Consider the following 27,381-nt stretch of genomic DNA (forward strand, 5'->3'; position numbering starts at 1 on the left):
AACCTTTTTTGGGCCCAGGGACACACTGGAAATGTAAGGAACTCTTGTCATCGCTACAACATACCCATTTGAAAAACTGGCGATCCTCGGAACGCCCCACAAACGAGCCAAAAGCCTGCACATATCCCAAAGCAAATTTAAGTAACAGACTCTCTGAAAGGCCCCTAATCTAAAATGTAAGCAGAAGCTTCTCCTTTTGGTTACCCCAGAGGAGAGGGAAGACGGAGAACAAAAAGCCAGTTAATACCGTATTTTTCTATGTATAAGACTAGGTTTTTTTTCCCTAAAAAAGAATGTCAAAAATTAGGGGGCGTCTTATACACAGATAGTGCTGAGGGTGGGCTGGCTATTGGTTGTTGCCACAAAAACAGGGGGCATCTTATACATGGGGGCGTCTTATAGATAGAAAAATGCAGTGATTGGGGTACTAATCCATGGTTTAAGTTACATGTGAACGTTCTTAGAATCTTCTAAATCCATTTCGTATTAAAAATGTATTTATATGGGGTGGGGGGTTAAAAAAATATTCCCAGTCATTTTGAAGGGTAATGTGATTTTAGCTGTAATGTTCTCATTAATTTGTCTCTGGTGTTTGAGTAATGCAGTATTAGAGGCACAGGAATTGCAATCTGTTGCGAGATCAGATGCTTTATTTTGTAATATTGCTTTAGTAATGGGATTATGGGTCAGACAGAAAAATGGAAAAATACTATATCTAGTTTCATGCTATTTCCATTTCCATCTTGAATTTAATTAAGCAAAGATTTTTATGTCTGACAGTTAATATGGGTTAACGCAAGTGGACCCATTACGTTTTGGGGTGGCAGAGTTTTGAAGGTGCAAGGGCACCCATAATTCTTGGATTTAGTAAAAGTTAGAATAAATCAAGGTTTGATTAAACTGGGCTGAACACAGAAGCACCCTGAATTTTGCACCCACAAAACTCTGGCACCCCAACACTTCCCAGGTGTACTTGCCATCGCATTTATTTGATCTTTGCAAACTGAAAATGACTGGCTTAAGAAATTGAAATATAGGCTGTTGCAGTGTTTGTTTACAATATTTGTATAACATAGTGGTTCTCGAAGCAGCTCACAATAATAAGATGAGATTTATAGGCAGATTATGTTGCCCACGCAAGAACAGATCCGGAATACCATCTGCTGCTGTTGTGCTGTAGTACTGCATGCCTCATGGCTCTGTTCTCTTGCAAAGTTGTGATACTGGTGGGCTAATAATAATAATAATAATAATAATAATCCTGGGCAGCAGTGTTTTTCAGATTCTTCTTCTCAGTCTATCAGTTGTAGCTGCTCTCATTGCTAGTGCTTCTTGGGGGGGGGAATTTTATAGGCAAATTGAAATAACCCTTTATCAAGTAGTAATATAGCAAGGTGTGGTATGGTCTTCAATGCTCTGGCAAGTGATGAGAATTTTACTGCACATCTGCATCTGATTAGAAATTTGGCAAAGCAGTGGAGTTATTCTCTTCAGCTCCTGTTTGGCAGGCCATTAGCGACAACCAGCTTAACAAAGTGGTTTCAAACACACCATGCAAAATTGGCAGCTACTTTAATAGTTATCTGCAGCAAGACAAAGATTGCATAAATTTATTGGTATGGGATAAAGCATAGCTGTCAACTTTTCCCTTTTTTAAAGGGAAATTCCCTTATTCCGAATAGGATTCCTCGCAAGAAAAGGGAAAAGTTGACAGCTATGGATAAAGCTCTCTCTTTCTCTCTTTTTGGTAGGGCTATTCTTTTTTTCTTCTTTTTTTGAATTACAGAACTAAAATAGCATATATTTTAAAAGAATATATAGGCAGCCCCCCGTTAACGTTTTTTCAATATGTGTGTGACCGCATCACACCGAACCTGGAAATGTCGTAAAGATGTCACTGAAACATAGACCCGCTCATTTGTCAGTATAGTGAAATCATAGTGTGATAGTTCTATAGCCATGTATTCTAATAAAGTGGTACCTTGGTTTTCGAACGTAATCCATTCCGGAAGACCATTCGAGCTCTGAAACGTTCAAAAACCGAGGCACAAAGGGCAGCCTGCAAATTTAATAGAGAAAATTGAGAAAAATAACACATACACTCAGCGGAAGCCATTTGACTTCCGAAGCGTGTTCGAAAACGGAAGCATTTCCTTCTGGGTTTACGGCATTCGAAAACTGAAACATTCGTCAACGGAGACATTCAAAAACTGAGATACCACTGTATGTGGTAAAAGTCAAGGGTCTAATCCAATTATAAGGCTTCCCTACATTAACCACCTGGTTACTAAATTGGTCTTCTCTATGGCCATCTACAGCAGGTGTTACAGAGTAAGAATGGGATTCTTCCAAGCTATTATGATGGCGTCTCATTGTGCTAGATCTGTCTTAAAGAAATGTTTGTCCTTCCTGCTTTTTCTTCACATTCAGATTTTAAATGTATGATTTCTATTTCAGGTGTTGTTTACACGTTTTGTAGTATTTATTCCTTCACAGTTTTCCTGAGTTTTCAAAGTATTGAATTGGTGTGTGCTGTTAAGTATGCATTTTAATCTGTAAATAAAATTTAGACTCACTTTTTTTAATATGAAGAAAATGACCGTTTATTTCTAGGGAATACTGGACAGAAACGGGGAAATGGGGTGAGGAAGCTTGAGGTTAGAATCTTCCTCCAGCCCAAAAGGGGTTCTCAGTTTAACTGCATGATGATCAGATTGCTGCCCTGTAATAGGAAGTTCGTTGTTGCTTATGTCTGAAACAGCAGAATAAGAAACTCTGAAGTTGCCATCTCTGTGTATTGAGTGATTAGTGTGTTTGTTTGTTTGTGTGTGTGTGTGTGTGTGTGTGTGTGTGTAATTACATATAATAGTTTCTCTGTTTAATAGCAACACAATCTTCTTTCTATCCCTTTCCCTCTTTCCTAAAAGAACTTCCAAAAACAGGATGTGGGGGATGCTTTATTAACCTTTTGGAAACAATGCCTTTATCAGTATGAATTACCTTTATTACCATGATAAGGTATTGATTAAACCATTGGCTTCCATCAAAACAAAGCAGGAAGCAACAACCAAAAGTTGCAGCAGTGCAGAGCTAATCAACAATTAGGGTTGAAGCAACAACGCCAGCTACAGAATACTGTAGTGTACTACAAGGCTCGCCATAGTATCGCTGCACTTTTACACACATTTAAGCAGGGAAACTTTCCCACGTTAACAACGTGATTTGTTTGAGCATCTGCACTTAACCAGTGACTCAGTCTTATATGTGCTCCGAGACATAATTGAGATCCTGGGCTGCTACAGTTCTGAGCCCTAACTTAGGCTCACCGGTGTCTAAATTGAGTTAAATATACAACTCTCTAACTAGGGAGTGGTTCTTTATTTACCAAAATGCCATTACAGCGTAAATGGTATCATGGCCCATAAACACAGAGAGGCAGCAGTTGCCTTGGGATATGAGGAAGCTACCTCCCAGGTGCCCATAAGCAAACCTGAGGAATAGCTTTGACTCAAACAAGCAAAACTTGAATCAACGTATTTGCCCGGTCCTCCCATCTTAGCCCCACCTTGTCATTAGCCAAGCCATCCGTGTGATACTGACTGATATCACTATTTAAATATTAAGAACAATGAGCCTTGTGGCAGCTTCGAGACTGACAAATTTATCATGGCATAAGCTTTCCCGGACTGCATTCCATTTCGGCAGACGCAATGCTGTGTCTGTGAATCCACACAATGGATTTTTATCAAACCACAGGTGTTAATTGTCTTGCCCAATGCCAGGATGTCTGTGTTCTAATTACTGTTTTTCTGTGATGGGCCATTGTTAATAAGGTTACGGTCACAGCCTGTACTTTTCTGAATTTAATTTCCTTCTGACCTTGCTGTTTACCCCTTCCCCCAATGTATATATGCACCTGCAACTCAGGATGAAATGGCCTTTAGTTGACAAAACCTAACACACTAGCCTACTAAGATGCCACAATAATTTTCCTGTTTTTGCTGCAAGAGACTAATATGGCTACCCCTCTGGAAATTTAAATAATAAATTAGTTGCAACTCCCCCTTCCACACACTGATGCTTAGTATCTGTTGCAGGTAATACTCCTTCAGCAACAAAAAAAATAATTCTGCTATCAAATCCACAGTGTTGCAGCATACTGGTTGGTGCATATAATCCTGCTTTCCCCCCTTCTAAATATTAGTCTGGTCCTGACACCCAAGTGTGAATCTTTAAAACTTGAGGGCAGATATTTTAATGCTTTCCATTTTGCCTTTGCAATGCAGGGCCTTCAGTTTTAATGCCTCCAGTCTTGTTTTTGATATATAGTGCCTTTCTCAGCGTTACGTGGAAGGCACACATTTAAATTCCAAGCACAACGTTTGCTTAGACTTTTGACTGCTCTTTGGCCTCATTCTTCCTTGGCAAGTGCTTAACTAACTGCCTTTCCGTTCACCCAAGGGTGCTCCGAGGTGCAGTGTTGATAAGCTCCTGTGTACATTTGTCTCGTTCTCTGCAGACAAGAAAAAAGCAAGCAAATTCCAGCCTTTTAAGAAGTTTTTTGGTAGGAGGAAAAAACGGGAGGCGACCCCAGACCAAGAGGACACCAAGCTGAAACCAAGCAGTTCCTTTGGAAATGTCTGCAATGGACTGTCTTCCGATGAAGAGACAAACAGTGGTCTGAGGTAATGAAACTTATGTATTTTGCCATTGCTGAATCACCTTTTGTCCTGCGCCTGCCTGGAAGAAAAATGGTAGCTATACTGAGAATTCTTATGTGAATCAAACATGACCATTTTGCATTTTGTCAGCTATTACTTCAGTGCTGTTCTTTTGAAGTAAGTGCTTCTGTAATTTGATGACTCCCAAGGGACTGATTTCAGGATTGCAGCTTTTGCATCCCTGTATGCTAAACACTGAATATTATAAGGTGTTTGTTAAAATATTACTATAAAGTTAACTGGCAAAAGTTAAAAGTTAACTATTAAAGAAGATAAACTTGGAGATAGCTCCTCTCCCCCTACACTCACAGCAGGCACTTCATGCATGAAACCATTTAGACATTTATACACTGTCTTAAATAAATACATAAATGTTCAGCACTTGCATGAGGAAAGAAATTGTAAGTAATGATGGGTGAGTTTCTCCCCTTACTCTTGCTCAATTTGAAATGAGCTAAGGTAGAACAATTTATTCCCCTCCCTGAAATGGGAAGGAAATCATTCTATTTTCAACCTCATTCTGAATCTCAGCTCCTTTGCACCTCAGATGTGCAGCAGAATAGGCTTCTTCTGTTGCCACCTTCCTCTATTAGATATGAAGGATCAGTACATTTTGGTTCTCTTGGGTTCTATTTTTCCCCAGTCTTAAATGCAATTCTCAACAATTTGTGATTTATTTTATTTGAAAAGTCCTCATGAAAATTATTCAACATTTTAGCGTGAACCCCCACCCCCCCATAAACACATTTTAGCATGTTGTTTAGGCTAATGTAGACATTCTTGCAAGCAATGTAAGCCTAATACAATGCATTTTTGTATAATATTTTCACTGATATATTCATTTAAATGCACATTTCCCCCCAATATATTCATTCTTGTCAGCATTTGGTTGGATAACTGCACTGCAAAATCTGGATAAGTGTGAATTTCAAAGGATGCCTGAGTTTTTGTTCTCATATTGTTTAGGAAAGTGTCGATTTGATTTGGGTTTCAAAACTGAAACGATTTTCTCCCCCCTATTCTCTGCCACAGCCCACTTCACTTTCTTATTTGTCCACAGGGTCAGCAGTGGTGGACAGAGCACCAGTTTAGCAATGTTTAAGTACTAGGAACCTGAACTTTCCAGGTCTCCTGACATTCCTAGTGTGGTGTCAAACGTAATGGTAACTGACCTTCCAAGGGTTCCTGGAACATTGAGTCTTACAGAACCCTTCCAGTTCCTGATGCCACCAATATCAAATAAATTCAGATGGTATAAAGAAGTAGGTTGAGAAGGCTGAGAAAGTGGCTTAACTGAGCAGGCCCAAACTTTGGAGGATCTGGGGTCTGAATTGGAATTAATGCAGTGGTTTCCATACTGAGGAATGTTTGTTTCAGATCTCTTAGATACAGAGGATTTAGGCATGTAAATTTAGACATTCATTTTTTATTATTATTAAAAGCAAGGGTACGTGATGCTTAACTTTGAAGTGACTGGCTGCCAAATCTGCTTGTAGGAACTCTCAGCTTGATACATCCACCATATTGACTGGGAACCATACAAAGCCTATTGAGTCTGTGAATTCAAAATTAATAATCTAATATTAAGCCCATTATTGTACATGCTATTTATCTGGAGCTGCACATTTCCCCTTTCTTGCCTTTCTTCTCATTATATAGTTCTATTTGGCACTCAGGTGCTTTTAATTATTTGTCACAATTGTATTCTGTATTTCTGAGTGCAGCATGTCTGAAACTTACCTCTCTTTATGTTCCCAGCCATCCTGTGAGATAGGTTAGGGAGAATAACTTGACACTTGACCACCAAATGAGGCTCATGGCTGAGAGGGATTCACATTCAGATCTATGCAGTCCAAGTCTAATACTCTAATCCAATGACAAGGAGGCTGTGGCCCTCCCTGATGTTATTGGACGCCACTTCCATCAGCCCCAGCCATCATGATCAAGGATGATAGAAGTTGGAGTCTAACAACATCTGGAAGATGTTCTCCATCCTGGCTCTAACCAGTTATATCTCAGAGGGGTTGGACATATCTGCAATAATCCAGATATGAGCTGACTCCAATCTTGCCTCTGAAAATACAAAAGAGATTATAAACACATTTTTTTTCTGCAGGCAAGTATCTTATTTTCTCACAGCTAGCATTTCTGGAAGGCACTGATGCAGAATGTATGATATCATTAAAAAGCTACAGCCTTTTTTTATTATAACGTAAGATTTTGCATAAGGAAGGATATTTCCAACTGTGAAATTGGGTTGCATAAACTATTCCTCATCCCACAGCATGTTTGTAAAGGTTGAAGCTGCAATAAACAATCTCCAGCTGCTCTCTTGATCACTGATGCTGGGAAGTGATTCACCAGTTAGGCCAAGGTAGTCAATGAAGGAACCAGCAAACACGTAGCTCAAATACTACAAGCATAGAAAATGGTGAAATTACAGGTGCCGCTTAACATGATTGAGAGTACATTTTGGTGTATTTTTGTGGCCTCTCAAACTTTTTTTTTTTTTTTTTTTTTTTGCCTGTTTGCTTCATGCAATGAGACTAATATATGAGATACATATGAGAGATATTGCCAGACTTCATTTCCTGTTTATTTCTTGGAGTGCTTACTTCTTCCCTTTAGCATCTTGCATTGCATCGTTCTCATGGTAGTTAAGCCTCTTGCAGATAGTGCATGTTTCGGTTCTGATGTGCATTGCGGGCCCAAGGCACAGTGAAGCCGTAGCTGGTGAGCCCCAGACCGCAATAAACACAGGACAAGCATTGGGGATTTATACAAGCCAAAACCGTATTGATTTCACAAGTTTTGGTGCAAGCATTGGGTGTGTATCGTGAATCAACCAACCCAACTGCTGGTTGATTATCTTGCCATGGTTAACCATGGCATAACGGATCACCCTATGGAACGCACCAAATCAGGGTGACCCTGCCTGAGATCACCTGTCAGGCCCCTTCTGGGCATGTGAACAGAAGCACCTCCACCCTGGATGCTTTCAATGGGATACCCTGATTCCCTGGACTGTCAGGATTCCAACTGTGCCGTCTAACCAGACTCAAGGATCCAACCCTAAGCCTTATCCACCACTCGAGTTGGACCCTCCAAGCTCTAACTGAGAGAAATGCCAGGACGCAGCTTACTTTTATGTCCAGAGAGCAGACAAGAGTGAAGCCGGGGGCAAGGGTTGCACTCAGTCCACTCACCAAGCCACACCCCCAAGCTCACCCGCGATTGGCTAGAATTGTGGGCGAGCTCCCAGAAGTCATTGGGGTTCATGGGAGGAGGAAATGAGGTCCTCCCCTGGTTGCTCTGATCTTGGGTGGACATTTGTTGTCACGACTCAGGCTGAACTGCAACTGCCGCCACCCCACAGACAGAGGCAAGCGGCTATTCCACCACAGTAATTCACAGTCAAATTTCTGATAAAAACACCAATGTGAGCTCAGCCTTGGATGCAGTGATCGCAAGTATCTGAAGAGTCACTCACATGTATCATGGCAACTGTTGTCATAGTATTATCATGCCGTTTTAGTAAAAGAATTGTTCAGTGCACAGTAGGACCTTGCTCCAAGCAATGCTTTATTCATTGCCAGGATTTTTTTTTAAAAAAAACCCAAACCCCAATAATTTGGCACCCCAAAAGTGATATTATTTTGGAATTATTTTCTCTGGAGGGTGTAAAAACAAGAAGGCATATGGGTGCGAGCACACTGCAGAATGTTACTCTCATTCTTTTTCATTTTCTTGTTGCTATTTGCGAATGCCTCGATAAGGGAGTGGGAGGCAGGTTTCTACATTCCTAAAAATATGCACCAGCTTGAGGTTTCCAAAAGATGATAATGGTCTTAGAATTGTGCAGGAGCACAGCAAGGACGCAGTATAGATAAATCACTATACTTGGAAATATATTCTTGTCACTGTAGGTGAACCATAAATATACTCACATATAGAAATACCCGCCAGGATTGTAGCGGATATAGCCATAAAGTATCATAAGAGGAAAGGACATAATCATAGAATCGTTGAAAGATTAAAGATGGAATGTATCTAAAATGGACTGGAGAATTAAATGTGTAGACGAGCAAATGATTTATTTATTTTTTGAATAGTCATCTTCTCATAACTGGACACAAACTAACTACTGGGCTCAAAAAGTTCTTTCCCCGTTTCATGTTGAGTTTTTTTGGTTTTTTATTTGAGCAGTTTTTGTTTTGTTTTCTGTATTTTATTAATAGTTTGTAAGCCACTTTGAGTCTTATTTTATAAAGACCGATGGGTTACACATTTTAAAATAAATATTTATAACATTGGCCACCTGTGTATAGTATCATTGGTTGTTCAGAGGTGTAATACTCTCCATACATTACCCCATGTAGTTTAAAAACTCATTAGGCACTGCTGCCACCAGAGTTACTGCTGGAATGGCGCCACAGATCTCTAATTAAACCGATAAAGTGAATTTTCCTATGTTATAACTGTACTTCTGGCCTCTAATAGTGCTCCTTACTTTTATGTAATACTTGCACACTAGATCAGTGTACTAGGGTTGCAGGCAGTAGGTCAGATGTTGATGTGTTTTCTTTACAAATAGATCAGGAAGCGCCACTATGAAGTCTATAATTGGAACTTGTGATCCAGATAAGTCACTTGTGGAACTGCACACACAACCAGGATTTTCTTTGACATCTCCACCGCTGCAAGAAAGGCAGCCGAAAAGGCAAGCCGCTTTTAAGCCAAATAGCGGATTGACTGTTTAGCTGTTTGAAGAACTATGGAGAAAACTTCAAAGAAAGTTCTGGCACTGTCAGGCAATTCTACACACACAGCTTTTTGGGGGGGGGGGAGGTAGGATGAAAGCTTATGCCTTAAAAAACGAGTTAGTCTTTAAGGTGCCGCAATATTCTTTGTTGTTCTTGCTGCAACAGACTGTCATGGCTACCCGCTCTGGAATCTGATATGATATTAATAAATTATGTCTAAATTATTATCCCATCTGTTTTCAAACTGAGATTCTTTAGATGAACATAAGGTTTCTAAAATGAAGTCCTCTTCTACATGCATGTATAGTGCAATATGTACTAAAATACCGTATTTTTTGCTCTATAAGACTCACTTTTTCCCTCCTAAAAAGTAAGGGGAAATGTGTTCATCTTATGGAGCGAATGCAGGCTGCGCAGCTATCCCAGAAGCCAGAACAGCAAGAGGGATTGCTGCTTTCGCTGCGCAGCAATCCCGCTTGCTGTTCTGGCTTCTGGGATTCAGAATATTTTTTTTCTTGTTTTCCTCCTCCAAAAACTAGGTGCGTCTTGTGGTCTGGTGCGTCTTATGGAGCGAAAAATACGGTACATTGTGTTGTCTTTATTGACACATAGCATTTTATTCCCTTGTGTCTTGAATTCTCTGCAACTCTGAGTTATTCTCAACACTGGGTATGACCCTAGTGAACTTGAGCACTTTTAAGGCTTGTTGATTCTAGTGGCAAAACCAGGCAAGTGCTTAAATCTCCCTTGCTGAAATAAGTAAGACATCAACATGTTTTACATTGGCTTGATTATGCTCAATCACTGGTAGACTTCAGCAGTAAACAATTATTTAGTGTCTCAAGCAGAAACTGTCAAGCCTTATGAAGGTGTCCAGTGCTTCTTGTAGCTCTCAAAAATTGTGATAACATGATGTGCTGAACTATTTTAAAGCTTACTAGCCAAGTCCAGCTCAAGAGAGTTCTTAACTCTGCGGACGTGGCCTCTGTCTGGTACAACTAGCTGCATTTTATATTATATATAATGCCTTGCTTCTGCTTTGATTTATATTTAGGGGGGAAATGATTCAGTCAATTTGCATTTGTTCCAAAGGCTCTTATTAATGTTCTAAGACAAAAGCTTTTCATATCGTAATTATATAACAGCAAGAAGAAATTTTCATCTCTCCTATAACTGGGAATTGGAAAGCCTTTGAAATCTTCATTCCTGTTGACTTTTGCTCTGTTTTGCTTCATAATTTCATTTCAAGGAAATAAAGCATTCAAAATACAAATGGTAAATTGCCCTTGATTATATATATTTTACCACTCATGTGGATTAATGTGTGACTAGTGGTGCAGGACAACATATGGCTGATTCATACATCCTATATACAGTCCCTTTGGGAATAAGCAGAGCCACTGTCGGCTGATGGGTGCCTGCTTAGCTGCCATGATTTCAGCAATGTCAGTAGATTGAACTATTCCACTGCCAGCACAGGCATTGTGAGTGTAGAGGCATTGGACCATATTAACAGTCCATAAACTGATATTAGAATGAGTATACAATGGCATATGGAATGAATTTTGAGTGATCAAAGTCCAAATTAAAACTTTTTAATACAAGAAAATGCCTCACTGATTGACTTTGGACAAAACAAATTCAGGATTGACCTGAGCTTATTTATTAGTCTCTGTATTTGAAACTAAAGTCAGAACGAACTGATATTCATCAATTTCAGTGGGTCTGCTCTGTGATCTAGTAAGGTACCATTACCTACAAACTAGTATGTAGTAATTCCTTGTAAGAACTTGTATACAGTGGTGCCCCGCAAGATGAATGCCTCGCAAGACGGAAAACCCGCTAGACGAAAGGGTTTTCCGTTTTGGAGGTGCTTCGCAAAACGAATTTGCTATGGGCTTGCTTCGCAAGAGGAAAATGTCTTGCGATTCCTGGGGTTTTTTCCCCCTCCCCCCTTTTTCCCAAGCCCCTAAGCCGCTTAACAGCTGTTAGCTAAGCCGCTTGACAGCTGATGGCTAAGGTGCCTAACAGCTGATCTAAGCCGCTTATCAGCTGATCTAAGCTGCTAATAGCCTTTTAGCAGCTAATCCGCTAATCCCTTAAGCCTTTAATAGCCGCTTATAGCCTTTTAGCAGCTAATCTGCTAATCCCTTAAACCTTTAATAGCCGCTAATAGCCGCTAAACCGCTAATAGCGCTAATAGCGCTAATCCGCTAATGGGCTTGCTTCGCAAGACGAAAAAAACCGCAAGGCGAAGAGACTCACGGAACGGATTCTTCTCGTCTTGCGAGGCACCACTGTATTTTTTGTGTGCCATGATTTGTATACTACAGATATATATCGTGCTCATTGGCCTTTTCCATATTCACCAAATGGTACTTGCGGAAAATGTAAGCTGTGGAAGAAAAGTTGTGAAGAGAATGCAAATTAAATATTTTACCTCCCACCTTGAACCTTCAAAACCAGTTAGGACACGGCTTTAAATACATACATACATTAATTTGGGGGAGCAGTGCAATGAGAAATGGCAGAGATGCTTTTACAAAATAAAATCCTCTATGTCTTGTGCTTCAGGTCTTCCAATCATAGTATGGGAACACGGGCCTTTTCCCATGAGAGTATTTTTATACCTGATGGGCGAACAGAGAGTGAAGAGTCTCTTCAAGCAATGTCACAAGAAAACATCCTAGGCAAAGTCAAAACCCTTCAGGTAAGAATTAGAAAGCGACATGACTACAGGTGTTGCAGTTCAAACTCTTTTAATTTTTCTTGTTTCATCATCTTCCTTCCTTCTGCTGACCCTATTGCTATGCAAAATGTCACGCTGTTAGGAAAGTAGGTTCATTCTAAGTGTGTGTATTTGCAATTTACAGTTTCTGGCAGCGTTCTTCATAGCCCTACTGCAGCATGAAGGCCACACATAAAATTAGGTGAAGCACTGACCACGTGTTCAAATACTGTTGTTTGTGGTACATGAGGTCTGCACAACTTAGAACCCACTAAACTGAACACAATCAGAAGTTAAAACTCGATCAAATCAGGATTGAATAATTAACAGTTATCTGATGTAATGACAAAATATAAACCAACACTCAAGACAGCCTTAATATGTACTCCCATCTTCAAAGGATCAGTTAGGGAGATAGGAAGACAGGAAGACTTTTTATTTTACTTCTTTAAAAAAAGATTGATTCACCTTCCCGATTTAAGGTATATGTCTTTGAAACCACCTGTTGGCAGCCCAAGGCAAGCAGTAAAAAGGCTTGTCACGCATCTGTCAAGTCCCAATGCATGGGTGGTGATGAGTTCCATCCAGTCACAAGCTGTCAGTTAACTAAGAAAAACTTGATAAAAATCAGCACAAGCAAATGGAAAAGCTTTCCCTGGGCTGTAGGTTTGTGTGTGTGTCTGAATGTGAAAATCTCCCTGAAAGCAGAAAACTCCTCCCTGATATGCTCTGCAGGGTTTGCAGTGAGAAGGAGATACGCAGGCAAAAGTCTGTTCTGCTGGTGGATAGGGCCACAGGAAGGAAACCAGGTCAGAAGGGGGCCACGGTTGGAACAAGGTTGGGAAACACTGATTTAGAACATGCAGGTTTAGTGCTTGGTTTCCGGTTCTCAGGAGATATTGAAAGAGAACTGACAGAAATTTATTAATGAGAACATTTAATAGGACCTCATAGAAGACAGTTCCCCCAAGAGCTTGGCTAAATGCAAGTATTAAGACAACTGTAGGTCCCACCAGCAAGGTCCTTATTGCTAATACAGTGGTACCTCGGGTTACATACGCTTCAGGTTACAGACTCTGCTAACCCAGAAATATTGCTTCAGTTTAAGAACTTTGCTTCAGGATGAAAACAGAAATCGTGCTCCGGCTGCGCGGCAGCAGCGGGAGGCCCCATTAGCTAAAGTGGTGCTTCAGGTTAAGAACAGTTTCAGGTTAAGTATGGACCTCCAGAACGAATTAAGTACTTAACCCGAGGTACCACTGTATATGTCAGTCAGAACAAAATACATGATAAAATCAAATAAAAATACCATGCATAGAGGCATTTTGTTATTTCACTTCAAACACTTGCTGATTACAAAAAGTCCCCCCCCCACTAGTGCATTGCAGATGAACACATACAGCTTCCTTTGACACATAACATTTCTATCAGTAGCTCCATTCATAAGCCTTTATCAATATTTGCAGCAGCTTGTGGATGGGGAAACAGCACAATACCCATGCTATAAGAAGGCATCTTTATTTAGAGGTGCAGGTCAGCCTGTTGGAAAAGATATAGGATGGGTAAGATAGTGTTGTAGATATAAAAGATGACAAATGGATCTTCCAAAGGCTCATAGTCTGAAAGTTATGAAGGAACAGCGAGAAGCAAACTGCACAGGTAGAAATGTTGCAGGCTTGATGTTCCAAATGTTAGAAGGATGAAGGAAGAATAAGAGACAGGGGGTTAAATGAGCCTCTTTTATGAGCCGGAATTTAAGGAATCGGTGGAAGAGAACAAAGGCATGGTTAATGGATACATATGAGCCTCAGAGTGTAATAATGAGGCAGTCAGATAATAGTTCTTCATAAGCACAAGTAATTTGATGTCCATTTGAACATCAGTGCCTTGATGCCCGGGCTGCATTATGTGAAATATGACAGAAGAATTATGTGAAATCTCTAGCAGAGTCTGTGCCCTTGGGTGCCTAAAGATTTCCTTCGGTAGGGAAACTGGGCTGCATTCTCTCGGGTACCGTCAACAATGGCTAGTTCCCTTGCAGATTTTCCCATCCTTTGGGAAAGTTGGAGCTGTTCCCACATTACGCTGCACACATTTGTGCAGACATTTGTGTGGTGAATTTGAAAGCCAGCACATGGATTGAACTCAGTAATTGTTAAGTTGTGGGTGAACATATCAGACGACACAGCGATTCTTCAAACAGCTCTTGTTTATTCACAGGTCAGAACAGAACTGAACTGAAGGGTTCAGTTAGCCTGCTTATATAGAGCTCCAGTACAACGTAACTGTAACAATTTTCTAAAACTATCCAATCACTGAACGTCACTTTCAATCCCTTATTTGCATAACTATCTACAGTATTATCCTTCTGGCCCAGGGTGAGAACTTCAGTACATAACAGTAATCTGGAGTACAGATTGGGTGCACGCATGTTGAAGTGGTCAGGATCACTGTGTTGTGGATATTCCAGCCAGCAGATGACACAGAATCGTAGAATCGTAGACCAAACCCCTGCAATGCTGGAATCTCAACTAAAGCATCCATGACAGGTGGCCATCCAACCTCTGCTTAAAATCCTCCAAGGAAGGAGAGTCCACCACCTTCCGAAGGAGTCCACTGTCAAACAGCTCATACTGTCAGAAAGTTCTTCCTGAGGTTTAGTTGGAATCTCCGTCCTTGTAACTTGAATCCATTGGTTTGAGTTTTTCTCCAGAGCAGGAGAAAACAAGCTTGTTCCCTCTTCCATGTGACAGCCCTTGAGATATTTGAAGATGGCGCTTGCCCCCCTCACCCCACGCACGTTCACAAAAAATACTTCTTGGGCGGGGTTAAATAGTGGGTCTGAATGGTGAGTAAATACAGAATCTAGAGCCCATGAATAAGATAAAATCTAAAATGCTATTCAAATAAATTTCTTGCTCATGGTAGTGTTGATTTTTGTGCATTGCTTGTGCAACATTCTACTGCTTTATCTAAAAAGGTTTTTTTTTTTAATTGAGTCTTCTGATCTTTCTGAGCTTAATTTGAATGGTTGATTTGTTTCTTCTGAGATACAATATGAAACCTTGACCAAATGAGTCATAGTTCTGTTTCATATACAGTAGATATCCATCTTCTTTAATATATTTTATCTCTCCCCTGTTGGAAAGAATACCTCTATTTTGAAAACGTCTGTCTGGATTTGACAATCTCATATTTATATATAAAAAAAATCAGCATGTATCCTTTTCTTTGAGTGTGCGTTTCCTGTAGATTTTCACACATTGGATGACAGGCAGAGAGACAAAATCTTGTGGTAAATTTCCCTGTAATTTACAAAATAAAAATAATTAACAGTCTCCTCTCTGCTAGCTGAGTATGATTCATCCAGCTATTTCAAGAAAGAAAGGATAAATTTTCCATTTGCCTGTTCCAAATACCTTTTAAAGAGTTTACTTTCCACATGAAATGTATGTCCAATTATTCATCCCTTTGGTGCCAATCAGAGAAGTGCTACCTGTCATCAAAGAGGGGTGGGGCAGGGGCAGGGAGGATAGCTGAACATTTCGGTGTACAATGGCAGTGAGGCCTGTGAGTTGCAAGTGTCAGTTGACGCTTACAGATATGTCTGTAGGTAGAATCCACTGGTTGGCATCTGTCTTGGGTAGTGCTTTTTTCGGGGGGGGGGCGCATACCCCTAAACATTTTGTTAATCTTTATACTTTTGTCTATTTACTGTATGTACCATATTTTTCGCTCTATAGGATGCACCCGACCATAGGACGCACCTTGTTTTAGAGGGGAAGAACAAGAAAAAAATTATCCCCCTCTCTGCTCAGCACCCCTTCAGCGAAGCGGCAGGAGAAACAGAGCCCCTTCCATTTCTCCTCCTGCTTCTCTGAAGGGGCGCTTTGCAGCTCTCCCTCTCTGCTGAAGCCAGGAGAGTGAAAATATGGTATTCCCCCCCCCCCCCCGATTTGAACTATAAATCAGTGGTTTTCTTGAGTCAAAATGAGAGTATCCCTAAACATTTTGAAAGAAAAAAAGCACTGGTCTTAAGTCATTTTATAGCACAATTGCTGCTAGACCAAATATGTGGCAGAAAAAGGAGTGAAGCTCCTGAGGGGAAAATATATTCTCAAGCTCCGGAAGCATTCCATCATTAAGTTACAGTGCCTGCTGTGGCTGTAGAGACTGATATGGGAGAGACAAGTTTTGTTGCAGTCGTGGCAGATGCAGGCGTACTGTGGCCTTTCGTCTTTCTTCGCTCCTCCAAGCAGTCATTCCTACTCTGGAATCCACTAATCCACACATTATTTATAGCAGAAGTAAGGAAATAAGTGTTGAGGCCCACTCATACACTATATTTCTTTGTTTCTGTGTAACATATTATTCAGTTCTAAAGACTTTGCTAGGTCTAATAATAATAATAATAATAATAATAATAATAATAATTTTATTATTTATACCTTGCCCCATCTAGCTGGGTTTCCCCAGCCTTCAGATGCCTTCTAAAAGTTATATAGTTCTTAATCTCCTTGACATCTGACGAGAGGGAATTCTATAGGGTGGGTGCCAGTACTGGGAAGGCCCTCTGCCTGGTTTCCTGTAACTTCGCTTCTTGCAGTAAGGGAACTGGCAGAAGACCCTTGGAGGAGGACCTCAGTGTCTGGGCTGAACAATAGGGGTGGAGATGCTCCTTCAGGTATACTGGGCTGAGGCCGTTTAGGGCTTTTAAAGCAGCAAGGGAAGAATTAAATGGAACACTTCTGAACAGTATAGCCAATAAGGGGGAGAAGAAAAGGGAGCTGGTGTTGGGGTGGGGGCAGGATATAACGAAAGATTGAGAAGTAACTTATGATACCTGAAGTATAGTGAACACCATGTATTGGTTGAATCTGATTATTTTTATTCCAGCTTTTCATTATGCTTCTTTTAACCCTGACATGATGGGTGCATAGCCCAATAACCACGGATACACTTATTGAGTTTGAGACAACCTTCATAGCTGGTTTTGCCATGCCTGTGAAAGGGAGCTCCACAACTTTATCTTGCTTTTCATCGGGGAAAATATTTTCAGCGCAATCCTATGTTTACTGAGGAAAAAGTCTCATAATGTTCAATGGAGTTTACCCTCAGCAAGTGCAACCACAGAAAAAAATTCCAGGGTAGGAACGAAGTGAGGTGGGAGAGCAGGCTATTTTCTCCCCGCCTACAAAAAAAGAGAGAGAATTGCCTGCATGTTTTGCCTCACATCGCAGGTTCTACAAAAGATAGTAGCTTTCTTTTTATAAGAAATAAATCTGGGAATCTGGCCATTACGATTCATGGGGGCAGGGACACACACACACTGGCTCTTTACTCTCCATGATAGGTCAGTGTGTCTGGCTGTTAATCAGAAGGTTGGTGTTTCGAGCCCACCCAGGACTGGCTGTGGACAAGATTTATTCATTGCAGGGGGTTGGACTAGATGACCCTCGGGGTCCCTTCCACCTCTACAGTTCAATGATTCTGTGACTCCCAGAAGTATACAAACTTACCAGGGAGTAAGAAGGTAATAGGGCTGACTTCAGTTTATTAAAAGCAGCTGAATGTAAATAATATATTAATTAATTTAATGAATTATTTTTCTTAGTAGTTGTTTCCCAAGCCATAATGATTTTTATTGATGATGGAGCACTTGCAGAGCTTGAGAGTATATTTTTCCCCTCAGGAGCTTCACCCCTTTGTCTGCCACATATTTGGTCTAGCGGCAATTGTGCTATAAAATGACTGTCACTGTTATAAGAAGGGGAAAGGTTTTCTCATCGTTTTCTATTTCTTAAATGATAGTGCTCTTAAGATACAAATTATCACCTCTCCTCACTCACCCCCACCCACTCTCTAAAGGAAAACAGATATACATTTTTTTAAAAAAAACACCCAATAATAAAAAGCAATTATGAAGGAACAAGGAAACTTATCTGCTACACTTCCAGCATGTACTTTCTTATGACATCCATATTTTGCTGCTTTAGGATGAGTGAGTGATAGAAAGATAAAATGGTTCCTGGGGTAGAAAATCTGAATGCATCTTCTCTGTCTTTAGCTGATTATTGTGCTTGAAAGTTCACCTGCACAAATTCCACTAAAATTAATGGGACCTGCGAAAGAGCACTAGCCATGAATTCGACTCCATAGGTCAGATCTGTCTTTCTGTGACCTATGCAAAATCTCCTGAGAAATTTTACGAATCTTTCTGAAACACATCCAGAATTTCTCAGTTTCCCCCCTGAAGCAGGGACCACCAAATTTGCTTGGACGTTTGTTTTTAGCAAACTCCAGAACCCCCCATAGCAAGTCCCCAAGCATTGGTTTGACATGTTTGCAGGCTCCCCATAAGTATCTTGTTGGACATGGTGAAAGCAGAATACTGAAGTAGATGGACCTTTGGTTTGAAGCAGCAGATATCATCTTAAGATTCTAAATTCCCCAGATTCCCTCAAATCCACTTTGAATTTCACTTTTAGCTATGTTTTTGTTGGCAACATTAGTGTGTCTCCCATTCTGCTGCCCATAAGCTATCACCTAAGGTTGTTGACTTACAATGCTTCATGTTTAGGGCTGCCTATTTATCACCTTTTTGTTGTGGAATGGAATCTTAGAAGCATAGATACAGCCAGAACCAATTTTTACCAATAAATTATTTGTGGGATAGGGTCTTGTTTCTCTCCCCCCCCCCCCATTGTTGGGAGCTTGATTATTGATGGTTTTAGGGCCATTCTTCAGTACTGCACCCTCGTGAAGATTGTCTAGTTTTAAATCTGAAACCTGGAGGCATTTGGATTTTGTGGAAACCTAGACTCAGAAGAACAGGGTCCACTTCTGTGGAGAAATAGGATGCTCTATGGTTCCAAATTGGGAATCGGTCTGACATAAAAGATGGAAGTATTGACACAAATCAAGATGTGCTAAGTGTTAGTATTTCACATCTCCGATGCTGCAGATGGGATTGGTGTAAATCACATGCCTGTCTGGGAAGAGTGTAGGAACGGAAGACAGTCTTATCTCTTCCGCTGTATGTACTATTGCACTGTACTTTTGCTCTTACTTGTTCCTGTTTCCTCTCTCGGAGCTGGAGAGAGAGAACGCCATGACTCCTTTGTCCATTGAGTAGGGTTTCTTCAGTACTGCACCCTCATGAAGATTGTCTGGTTTTAAATCTGAAAAGTGGAGGCATTTGGATTTTGTGGAAACCTAGACTCAGAGGAACAGGAGCTACTTCTGTGGAGAAATAGGATGTTCTATGGTTAAAAACAAACAACTGGTTCCAGCCATTGGGAATTGGTCGGCATAAAAGATGGAAGTATTGGCACAAATCAAGATGTGCTAAGCCTGTGATCTGTTGTTCTAATACAGTTACTAAAATTAACTGCCTTCTCTTTCATCTGATAATGCTGAATACAGTGGTACCTCTGGTTATGTACTTAATTCGTTCCAGAGGTCTGTTCTTAACCTGAAACTGTTCTTAACCTGAAGCACCACTTTAGCTAATGGGGCCTCCCACTGCTGCCGTGCAAAGTTCTTAACCCAAGGTACTATTTCTGGGTTAGTGGAGTCTGTAACCTGAAGCGTATGTAACCTGAGGTACCACTGTATTATGGGCCCCATCACTGTTGGAGAGGAATGAACTGTGTAGGACAGGGTTTGGAAAGCAATGTTTTTCCTTTCTAATATTCAGGATGTTGTTGTTTTTTCCTCCAGCAACAGTTGGCCAAGAATATTAAATTTGGCCAACCTTCACAAGTGACTGTTTCAGTGAAGACAGTTGGGGAAGCAAACGCTAGTTTGGAAGCAGATGTGTTACTCAGTAGCCCCATGGAGACGGCTGCACAGCAGGACATGGTCCTTCCAGAGAGCAATAATAAAGTAAGTCCTTGATACCTTACTTTGGGGAAATGTCAAAAGCAGTTGCCTGCTGCTGGCGGTGGTGAGTTTGTACTTTCTCACACTGGGTGCGCGTTGGGAATGGAGTTTGGAGGGATTAATTTCAAGAAGCTGCAGAATCATCAAACATGATGCAATGTGGCTGTTGAATGCAGCACACGTGACTTCCTTCACTCCAGGTACAGCTGTATGTTCACATGTTCAATGCTCATGCAAGTCATGAAGCTTGATCTGAGAACCTTACATATTGGTCCAGCCTTGCTCTCCTGGCTTCAGCGAAAGCAACCCGAAGCCTGGAGAGCGAGAGGGGTCAGTGCGCACCTACCCCTCTCGCTCTCCAGGCTTCAGTGAAAGCAAAGTGAAACCTCCGGAGCACGGTGGGAGTGCTCCCGCTGCGCTTCGGAGGCTTCGCGTTGCTTTCACTGAAGCCATGGAGCCTGCATTCGCTCCATAAGACGCACACACATTTCCCCTTAATTTTTGGAGGGGTGAAAGTGCGTCTTATATAGCGAAAAATACAGTGTTTTCACATTTCATTACCCATAATTAGTTTTGTGAATTGGCTTTTTTATTTGCTTCATGTCTGTGCGTTATTCCATACTGTGTGCATGTCAAGGTCAAGACCTGTCCATGACCTTCCAGCTCTATTATACATTTCGGCTAAGCGCTGGTGATAATGTTGGCATTGCTTGCACTAGAGCCCACAAGAGCTGGCCCCTCTCACCTATTCACAGCATTTCGGGTGAGGTGAGCAAGCTGAAATCTTGTGCTTAGGTCCTTGCAAATTTCACTCCTCGATATCTCAGCACTAGGAGTCACTTGTGATTCTCTCTCACCCAGCACAGACCCAGTCATTTTGGAGCCTGACAGCGCCAGCCCCTGGGAACAGGACACCTTTCTCTGGCAGTTAGTGTAGGGTCCATCAGAATCAATTTGAGGAGGGCTCAAATGTCCTTCTGTGCTCCTCTCCTTACCAAGTATCAGAAAAAAATGATGGATTCCACTCCTGTGTGCCAGAGGAAGCAGAACGTATCCAAGCAATATTCTTCAGACCACAATGCGAGCTCATCCTAGGGGTGGGGAACTCTGTCAATTTCAGTTTCTCTTGTGTTTCCAATTTTCAGTTCTTTACATTTCCACATCATTTTGCACATTTTTTTTTAAATCCTAACCCTGAAAATTCACCAGCATTTTAGTGTTCCCAATATATACGTTTTAATGCATTTTTGCCTAATAGACACATTTTTGCAACACAATTTATCCTAATATAATGTGTTTTTGTATGTTATTCACAGGTAATAATAATTATAATAATATAATAACACAAAATGCATTTCTGTGCACACTTTACTGCAGTATATGTATTTTTGTACACATTGCATGGTTGAAGAACTGCTTTGCAAAATTCAGAAAAGTTCAAATTTTGAAGGATAGCTGTCTTTCAGTTAGTGAATTATTTCAAAAAGTGCAAATGATCTAGATTTGCCTTTAAATGCATCCCTGGCTGAGTCACATAATTTCTTAGAGCTAGTTTGTATGTAGTATAAATTCAGGCACAACAAATCCTAAAGAGGTTTTGTTTTTGTTTTTAAAGAGCTGCTTACTGGGAATTGAGGTAAACAGGCAGAGGCAAGCACATTTTCTTGCAGGAAAGAAACGCAATTGTTAAAGGAATTCATGGAAAAAACAAAGAAAATGCATTCCCCACCAATTTCAGCATTCAGGGAGTTAAAAGCCTGCAATGTGGAGACTTATTTATAAAACCACAAGAGTCAACAACCTTGAACTTAAGAGATAAATTGTTTGCTTTGCAGGCTTTCAGGGACACACATGAATTATAAGCGATAGAACCCTGTCTCTTAGGGCAGCCGGGAAATGGAGACCTTTATTCAAGGATATGTAGAGCATATTCCGAAGGCTTGTCTTGACACTGGGTGTTGCACATTGCACAAGTCTCTCTTAAGGGGACTTGAAAGTGTGCATCATCTTTAGCTCAGTGGAACAGACTTTGAAATTGTCAAGTACATACATAAATTTTCTTCTAGGTGGAAAATAAGTACATTCACTGAGGCTTTATTGCTTTGAAGGTCAATGTAAACTAGAGTTGAATGCTCCAAGACAGCTCCATATTTTATATGGCAAGCACATCTATTATTATTAATTATTATTATTATTATTATTATTATTATTATTATTATTTTCATTTCTATCACATCCTCCACAAAGGAGTCGAGAATAGCAGTCATAACCCACTCCTGTACATGTGTGTGAACTGTTTCTCTATCAAATAAGCGTACACAGGTTTTTGAAGGCATGACTATGAAATCTTACATGTGTTTTCCACTGAACGCACTGGCATGACACTTGTAAGCAGGCAACAATGTGTGCTGTATAAATTGTGGATCTGCCCTCAGTTCCCATGGCACCATATGTTCCCAGGGCAGAATGCAACACTATTTGAAATATTTTTTTTTCTAATGTCCTCTCCCAGACCAAAGTTCTGAGAGCAGTGAAGCTAACTAGAGGGTCCCTCTGCTGAACAGAGGAGTCTGAGGAGATGAAGGGGGATCGTTAAGATATTTCAACCAGTTCTGTAATGGTAGTCCATAGTTGTGATATTTGGCAAACATAATCTTATTTTTCCAGTCAGGTGGCACACCCGATTCATTAAGCCCAGCAAGTTTGCGTGGAACAAGGCAGGAAGTGGAAGATAAGGTAATAGCCATGCATTTGTTTCATGGACCTCTATAGTCATTACATTTAAGGTTCCACCATAGGACCTATTTATTGAACATTTGTCCTGGTCTGCTTACATGGCGGTTATATTATACCTGGTCTTCATTGAGCATTCGTTCTGATTTGCTTGCATTGTGTTTACAAGTCTTCCTGTTAGTCATTTGCACATCCTTTTTCCTGTCCTATTCCAAACTGCAAACAGTCCCCTTCTTTTTAAAAGTGGATTTGTTGCACTAGGGCAACAGAGCCCTTTAAGCCGGTTTAATTGTACAAACCCAGTATTCCAGTTTATGCATGAATCACTCCTGCAAAATACCGACAGTCTGGAGGCGCTCTTACATTTCTACGTTACAGTTTTAAAAGTACAAGTGGAAATTTCTAAGCATGTACACCAAAGCCATAAAATGTGAATATGGGACTCAAACATCATGTGATGATGGTAGATCTGTGTCTCTAAGCCGAATCTGTGCTAGTCATATAGTAATCAGGCAGTGGGGGGCTCAGTTTGAAGATGGTTCTCAGCCTTTCCCCTGCTTATAATTTAACCTTCCCTCAATCTCTTTTCCAACATCACTTTCCCATCTGCTGGACTTCAATGCGGCTGGAACGTATTGTGGGACAGTTCCACTTGCATGCCTCATTTGTTTTTTGAGGGACGCGGGTGGCGCCATGGGTTAAACCACAGAGCCTAGGACTTGCCGATCAGAAGGTCAGCGGTTCGAATCCCTGCGACAGGGTGAGCTCCCGTTGCTCGGTCCCTGCTCCTGCCAACCTAGCAGTTCGAAAGCACAAAGTGCAAGTAGATAAATAGGTACCGCTCCGGCAGGAAGGTAAACGGCGTTTCCGTGCACTGCTCTGGTTCGCCAGAAGCAGCTTAGTCATGCTGGCCACATGACCCGGAAACTGTACGCCGGCTCCCTTGGCCAATAAAGCAAGATGAGTGCCGTAACCCCAGAGTCGGCCACGACTGGACCTAATGGTCGGGGTCCCTTTACCTTTACTTTATATACACTAAGGGCAAATCTGGATTTGCCTGTTTCCACTTGTAGCTGGAACCTAACAAACAGGTGTTTGAAAATATTAAGCATCCTACTGATACAGTAATCACAGAGCCAGAATTGGATGAGGCCACCAACTGACTACACTCAGTGGCAAATCAAGTGTTTGTAAAGCTTAAACTGCCCCTTGATTCTGTTTTTCATGTGCTTCCTTCTCATTTCGTTGAGTGCCACTTTCAAAAAGGGCCAGTTGCTTTGCTGCTCCTGGACCCTACATGTGATTCTAGGCCCACTGTGGGCTCTTTGTCCAGCACCTCCTCCTTTGCAAATGGCCCCCCTCTCCCGCTTGCTTGGCTTCCCTTTGTCTGCTTATACAGTGGTACCTTGGTTTACAACCATAATCCATTTCGGAGGTCCGTTTGTAAACCAAAACAGGTTGTAACCCAAGGCGCGCTTTCGCCAATGGGGCCTCCCAAAAAAAATTTGTTCGTAATAAAAAAAAGGGCTGTAGTCTAAAAAAAGGTTGCAAACCGGGACACGCACTTCCGGGTTTGACGTGTTTGTAATACAAAATGCATGCAAACCAAGATGTATGCAAACCAAAGTACTACTGTAGTGTTCAAGCCGTTATGCTTCCTTAGGAAGGTGGTTACTATGGAAGATGCTCCTGGCCTCCCCAAGATATTTTGGCCATACTACTAGCCAGTGGCATAGCAGTTGCTCTGTGCGCAAAACTGTTAGGGGTGCAAAATTTCAGTACCCATACAGCTGTGCATTTCTGTCGATGAGCTCCATTAAAAGCAGCTTCTCCACACGTACCAGGAGGTGATCTCTCCATACAACATAACAACTCTCTGTGGCTTCGATCTGCTGGGTGACCCGGATGCCATTAGGCAGTTGAATGTGCATGCCATTTTCTTCCAGCCCTGTGTGGCCCCGAGCACTGGCAACCCACGCTATGCCACTGCCGCTGACTATGTGAGCACATCCTCTGCATGTACACTCTACCAAAGGCAGCAGAATAGTATGGGCAGGAGGAACTACATGGGCAGGAAGGGAATCTGCTGATTGGAAAGAAGTCCCAGAATGTAGAGGATATAAAGAACAGTGAATCCAGAGACGGGAGTCATATCCACACCATACATTTAAAGTGCATGGTCCTTCCCCCAAAGAAGAGAATTACAATTCCCAGCACCCTTAACAAACTACAGTTCCAATTATTCTTTGAGGAAAGCCACGTGCTTTAAATGTATGGTGCAGATGTGACCAGGGTGTCTTAAGAGGACATAGGAGTAAAATGATTCTGCCAGGTGTGGATTCTCCTCTAACTACATCACTGTGATGGGGAAATCTGTACCTGATGAAATTCTCCCTTCCATGCAACACTTAAATTCTCAGGTTTTTGCAGGGTCTGTATCTGGCAACTCTTAAGAGGGAAGTGAGATCCAAGCATCAGCAGGTGGTGTATGAAGCTAACCAAACACATATTTGGCTATGGGTGACAAAATAAATATAATGTCACATGATTCAGTAGTCAAGAAACAGAGCTTTACAAAGCCCAGAATACCTAAAATATGGAAAGTGCTACACTCTATATATTTCTGTACTTACTGCTGCCATTGCTGATTATGAGCCTATTAACATTTATGGCATTTTGGCTGATTTCTACAAGGCATCTAACGAGGTTATTAAACAAGGGCAAATAAATATTAGATTAAAAAGCCTCTTAAATTTTGTGTAGGGCTGCCACTTAATATTTGCTTCGTCTCGGTAGAGTAATTAGTGATAAGTCAAGGAGCGTCCCTTCCTGATTTTTTTAATTTCATACCTCTGTGCCAGGGAACTTGTTACTGAATCAGAAGGGAAGCCACAGGTTTGTAAGGAAATGAGAAACTACTGCATATTGATCCAGACCAAAGGATCTTGTGTGTTCTGCAAGTGGGTCTTTTAAGGGTGCAATCTTCTACTGTAGATCCACTGGTTGAGGAGCTATACGATTTGACAGAACCTTCACCATACCGGCAAAATGTCATGAAGTATAAGCTGGTAGGAAATCTCAGTGAGGCTCGCAAACTGTGGTGTAGCAGGATTTGATCTTGGTATTGATGTGAGTATAGCATTGCTTGATAAGGTCCTATGGAGCGGCAGAGTGGGTGACTTATTTTAAGGAGAGGTGCTTGAGGTTGGAACTGGGTCTCATACATCCAAAGCTTAAAATATATTACTGAGCCACAACTCTGAATGGAGGCTTACTATAGTCCTGGCTCAATAAACAGAAGTATGGGTAGTGTTAAGTTGTGGGTGAACATAACAGACGACACAGTGATTCTTCAAACAGCTCTTGTTTATTCACAGGCCAGAACAGAACTGAACTGAAGGGTTCAGCCAGCCTGCTTATATAGAGCTCTACTAGAATGCAACAGTAACCATTTTCTGTAACTAGCCAATCACTGAACATCACTTTAAATCCCTTATTTGCGTATGTGGACCTGAGTGAAAACTATCTACAGTATCCCCCTGCTGGCCCAGGGTGAGAACTTCAGTACATAACACCAATTCCTAGGATGACTTACAACTTTTAAAAGCATTATTTATACACAGCCTTGTGTGAACTATGAAACTTGTCTACAACTTGAAATACCTTACATTTGCTGTGTTGGCAAATGGAGGAGCCGTGTTGGGCAGCTCTCCTGGGCTTGCAGATATTTGAAGGACTTACCAAACCTAGTCTTGCCCCTAATTCACCTTCCCAGCTGCTCCCTTGATTCTTGTATGACCACTGAGGAAGTGACACAAAATGGTGAACCCTTGCAGGCAAGGGGACTGGGATACATCCAGTCAGCCTTTCTCTTGTGAAGCTGTACTGATGAAGTGGATTCTGTCCCTGTGCTAATTCCCAGTCCATATTAGCTGCTGCTAACAGAGTACTTGAGTGATCAAAGGGAGAGGTTGGACTAAGTTGTGTGGCAGTGAGCCATGATGTGTGGCCCCATTGGGGGCAGACCAGATCTCTTGCCCTCCGTCTATAAACATCAGGAGCTAGTGGGTTGCATAGGGATAGCATGGTGCTTGAGCATAGCTGTCAAGCTTCCCTTATTTGGCGGGACAGTCCCTTATCCCAGCGCCATGTCCCGCTGCTGTCCCTTATTGATGATATCCCTTAAGTAAGCTACTGAAGGTAATGGGGCCCTTTCTATGTCCAGCTGTCCTTTGTCAATAACAAATTGTTACTGTTTTTTTGTGTTGAATATGTGCTATATGGTAATTTATGGACCTAATAGGTATCTAAAGCCATTTGCATGCAACAAAATATGTATTTTATCAAAGTAATTGTTGATCCCTTATTCTGGCTGCTGATCCCTTATTTTCGAGGCTGCTGGTCCGTTATTTTCAAATCTGTAAGTTGACAGCTATGTGTTTGAGTGTCTTGGCTACATAATAGAAGAGGAGGTGGTTCTTCAATTTGACAGGAAAAATGAGGTGCCCCCATAAGAAGCTGTGTTTCCACAAAAGGAAATTTCTGGATTTTG

At 41.3% G+C, this 27,381-nt stretch overlaps 2 protein-coding genes and 1 long non-coding RNA gene across 8 annotated transcripts in view; 1 reads left to right on the top strand and 2 right to left on the bottom strand.

Annotated features, from left to right (window-relative positions):
* Window positions 1-27,381, top strand: part of CRACD (capping protein inhibiting regulator of actin dynamics) — a 116,080-nt gene that overhangs the window by 68,948 nt on the left and 19,751 nt on the right. For all 6 annotated transcript variants that reach the window (XR_014515335.1, XR_014515336.1, XM_083457964.1 and 3 more), the window contains 4 exons: window positions 4,520-4,685; window positions 12,059-12,194; window positions 19,935-20,099; window positions 22,764-22,832. Coding sequence is in view for 4 of the 6 variants with exons in the window: in XM_083457962.1 (XP_083314088.1) it covers window positions 4,520-4,685; window positions 12,059-12,194; window positions 19,935-20,099; window positions 22,764-22,832 (536 nt within the window). In the remaining 2 variants the exon portion in view is untranslated. The remainder of the gene's footprint in view (window positions 1-4,519; window positions 4,686-12,058; window positions 12,195-19,934; window positions 20,100-22,763; window positions 22,833-27,381) is intronic.
* Window positions 1-27,381, bottom strand: part of LONRF1 (LON peptidase N-terminal domain and ring finger 1) — a 213,769-nt gene that overhangs the window by 63,657 nt on the left and 122,731 nt on the right. The window lies entirely within an intron of this gene.
* Window positions 1-27,381, bottom strand: part of LOC310657430 — a 74,611-nt gene that overhangs the window by 34,021 nt on the left and 13,209 nt on the right. The window lies entirely within an intron of this gene.

Source organism: Podarcis tiliguerta (genome assembly GCF_965153285.1).
Source record: "Podarcis tiliguerta genome assembly, chromosome: 9".
Classification (NCBI taxonomy): Eukaryota; Metazoa; Chordata; class Lepidosauria; order Squamata; family Lacertidae; genus Podarcis; species Podarcis tiliguerta.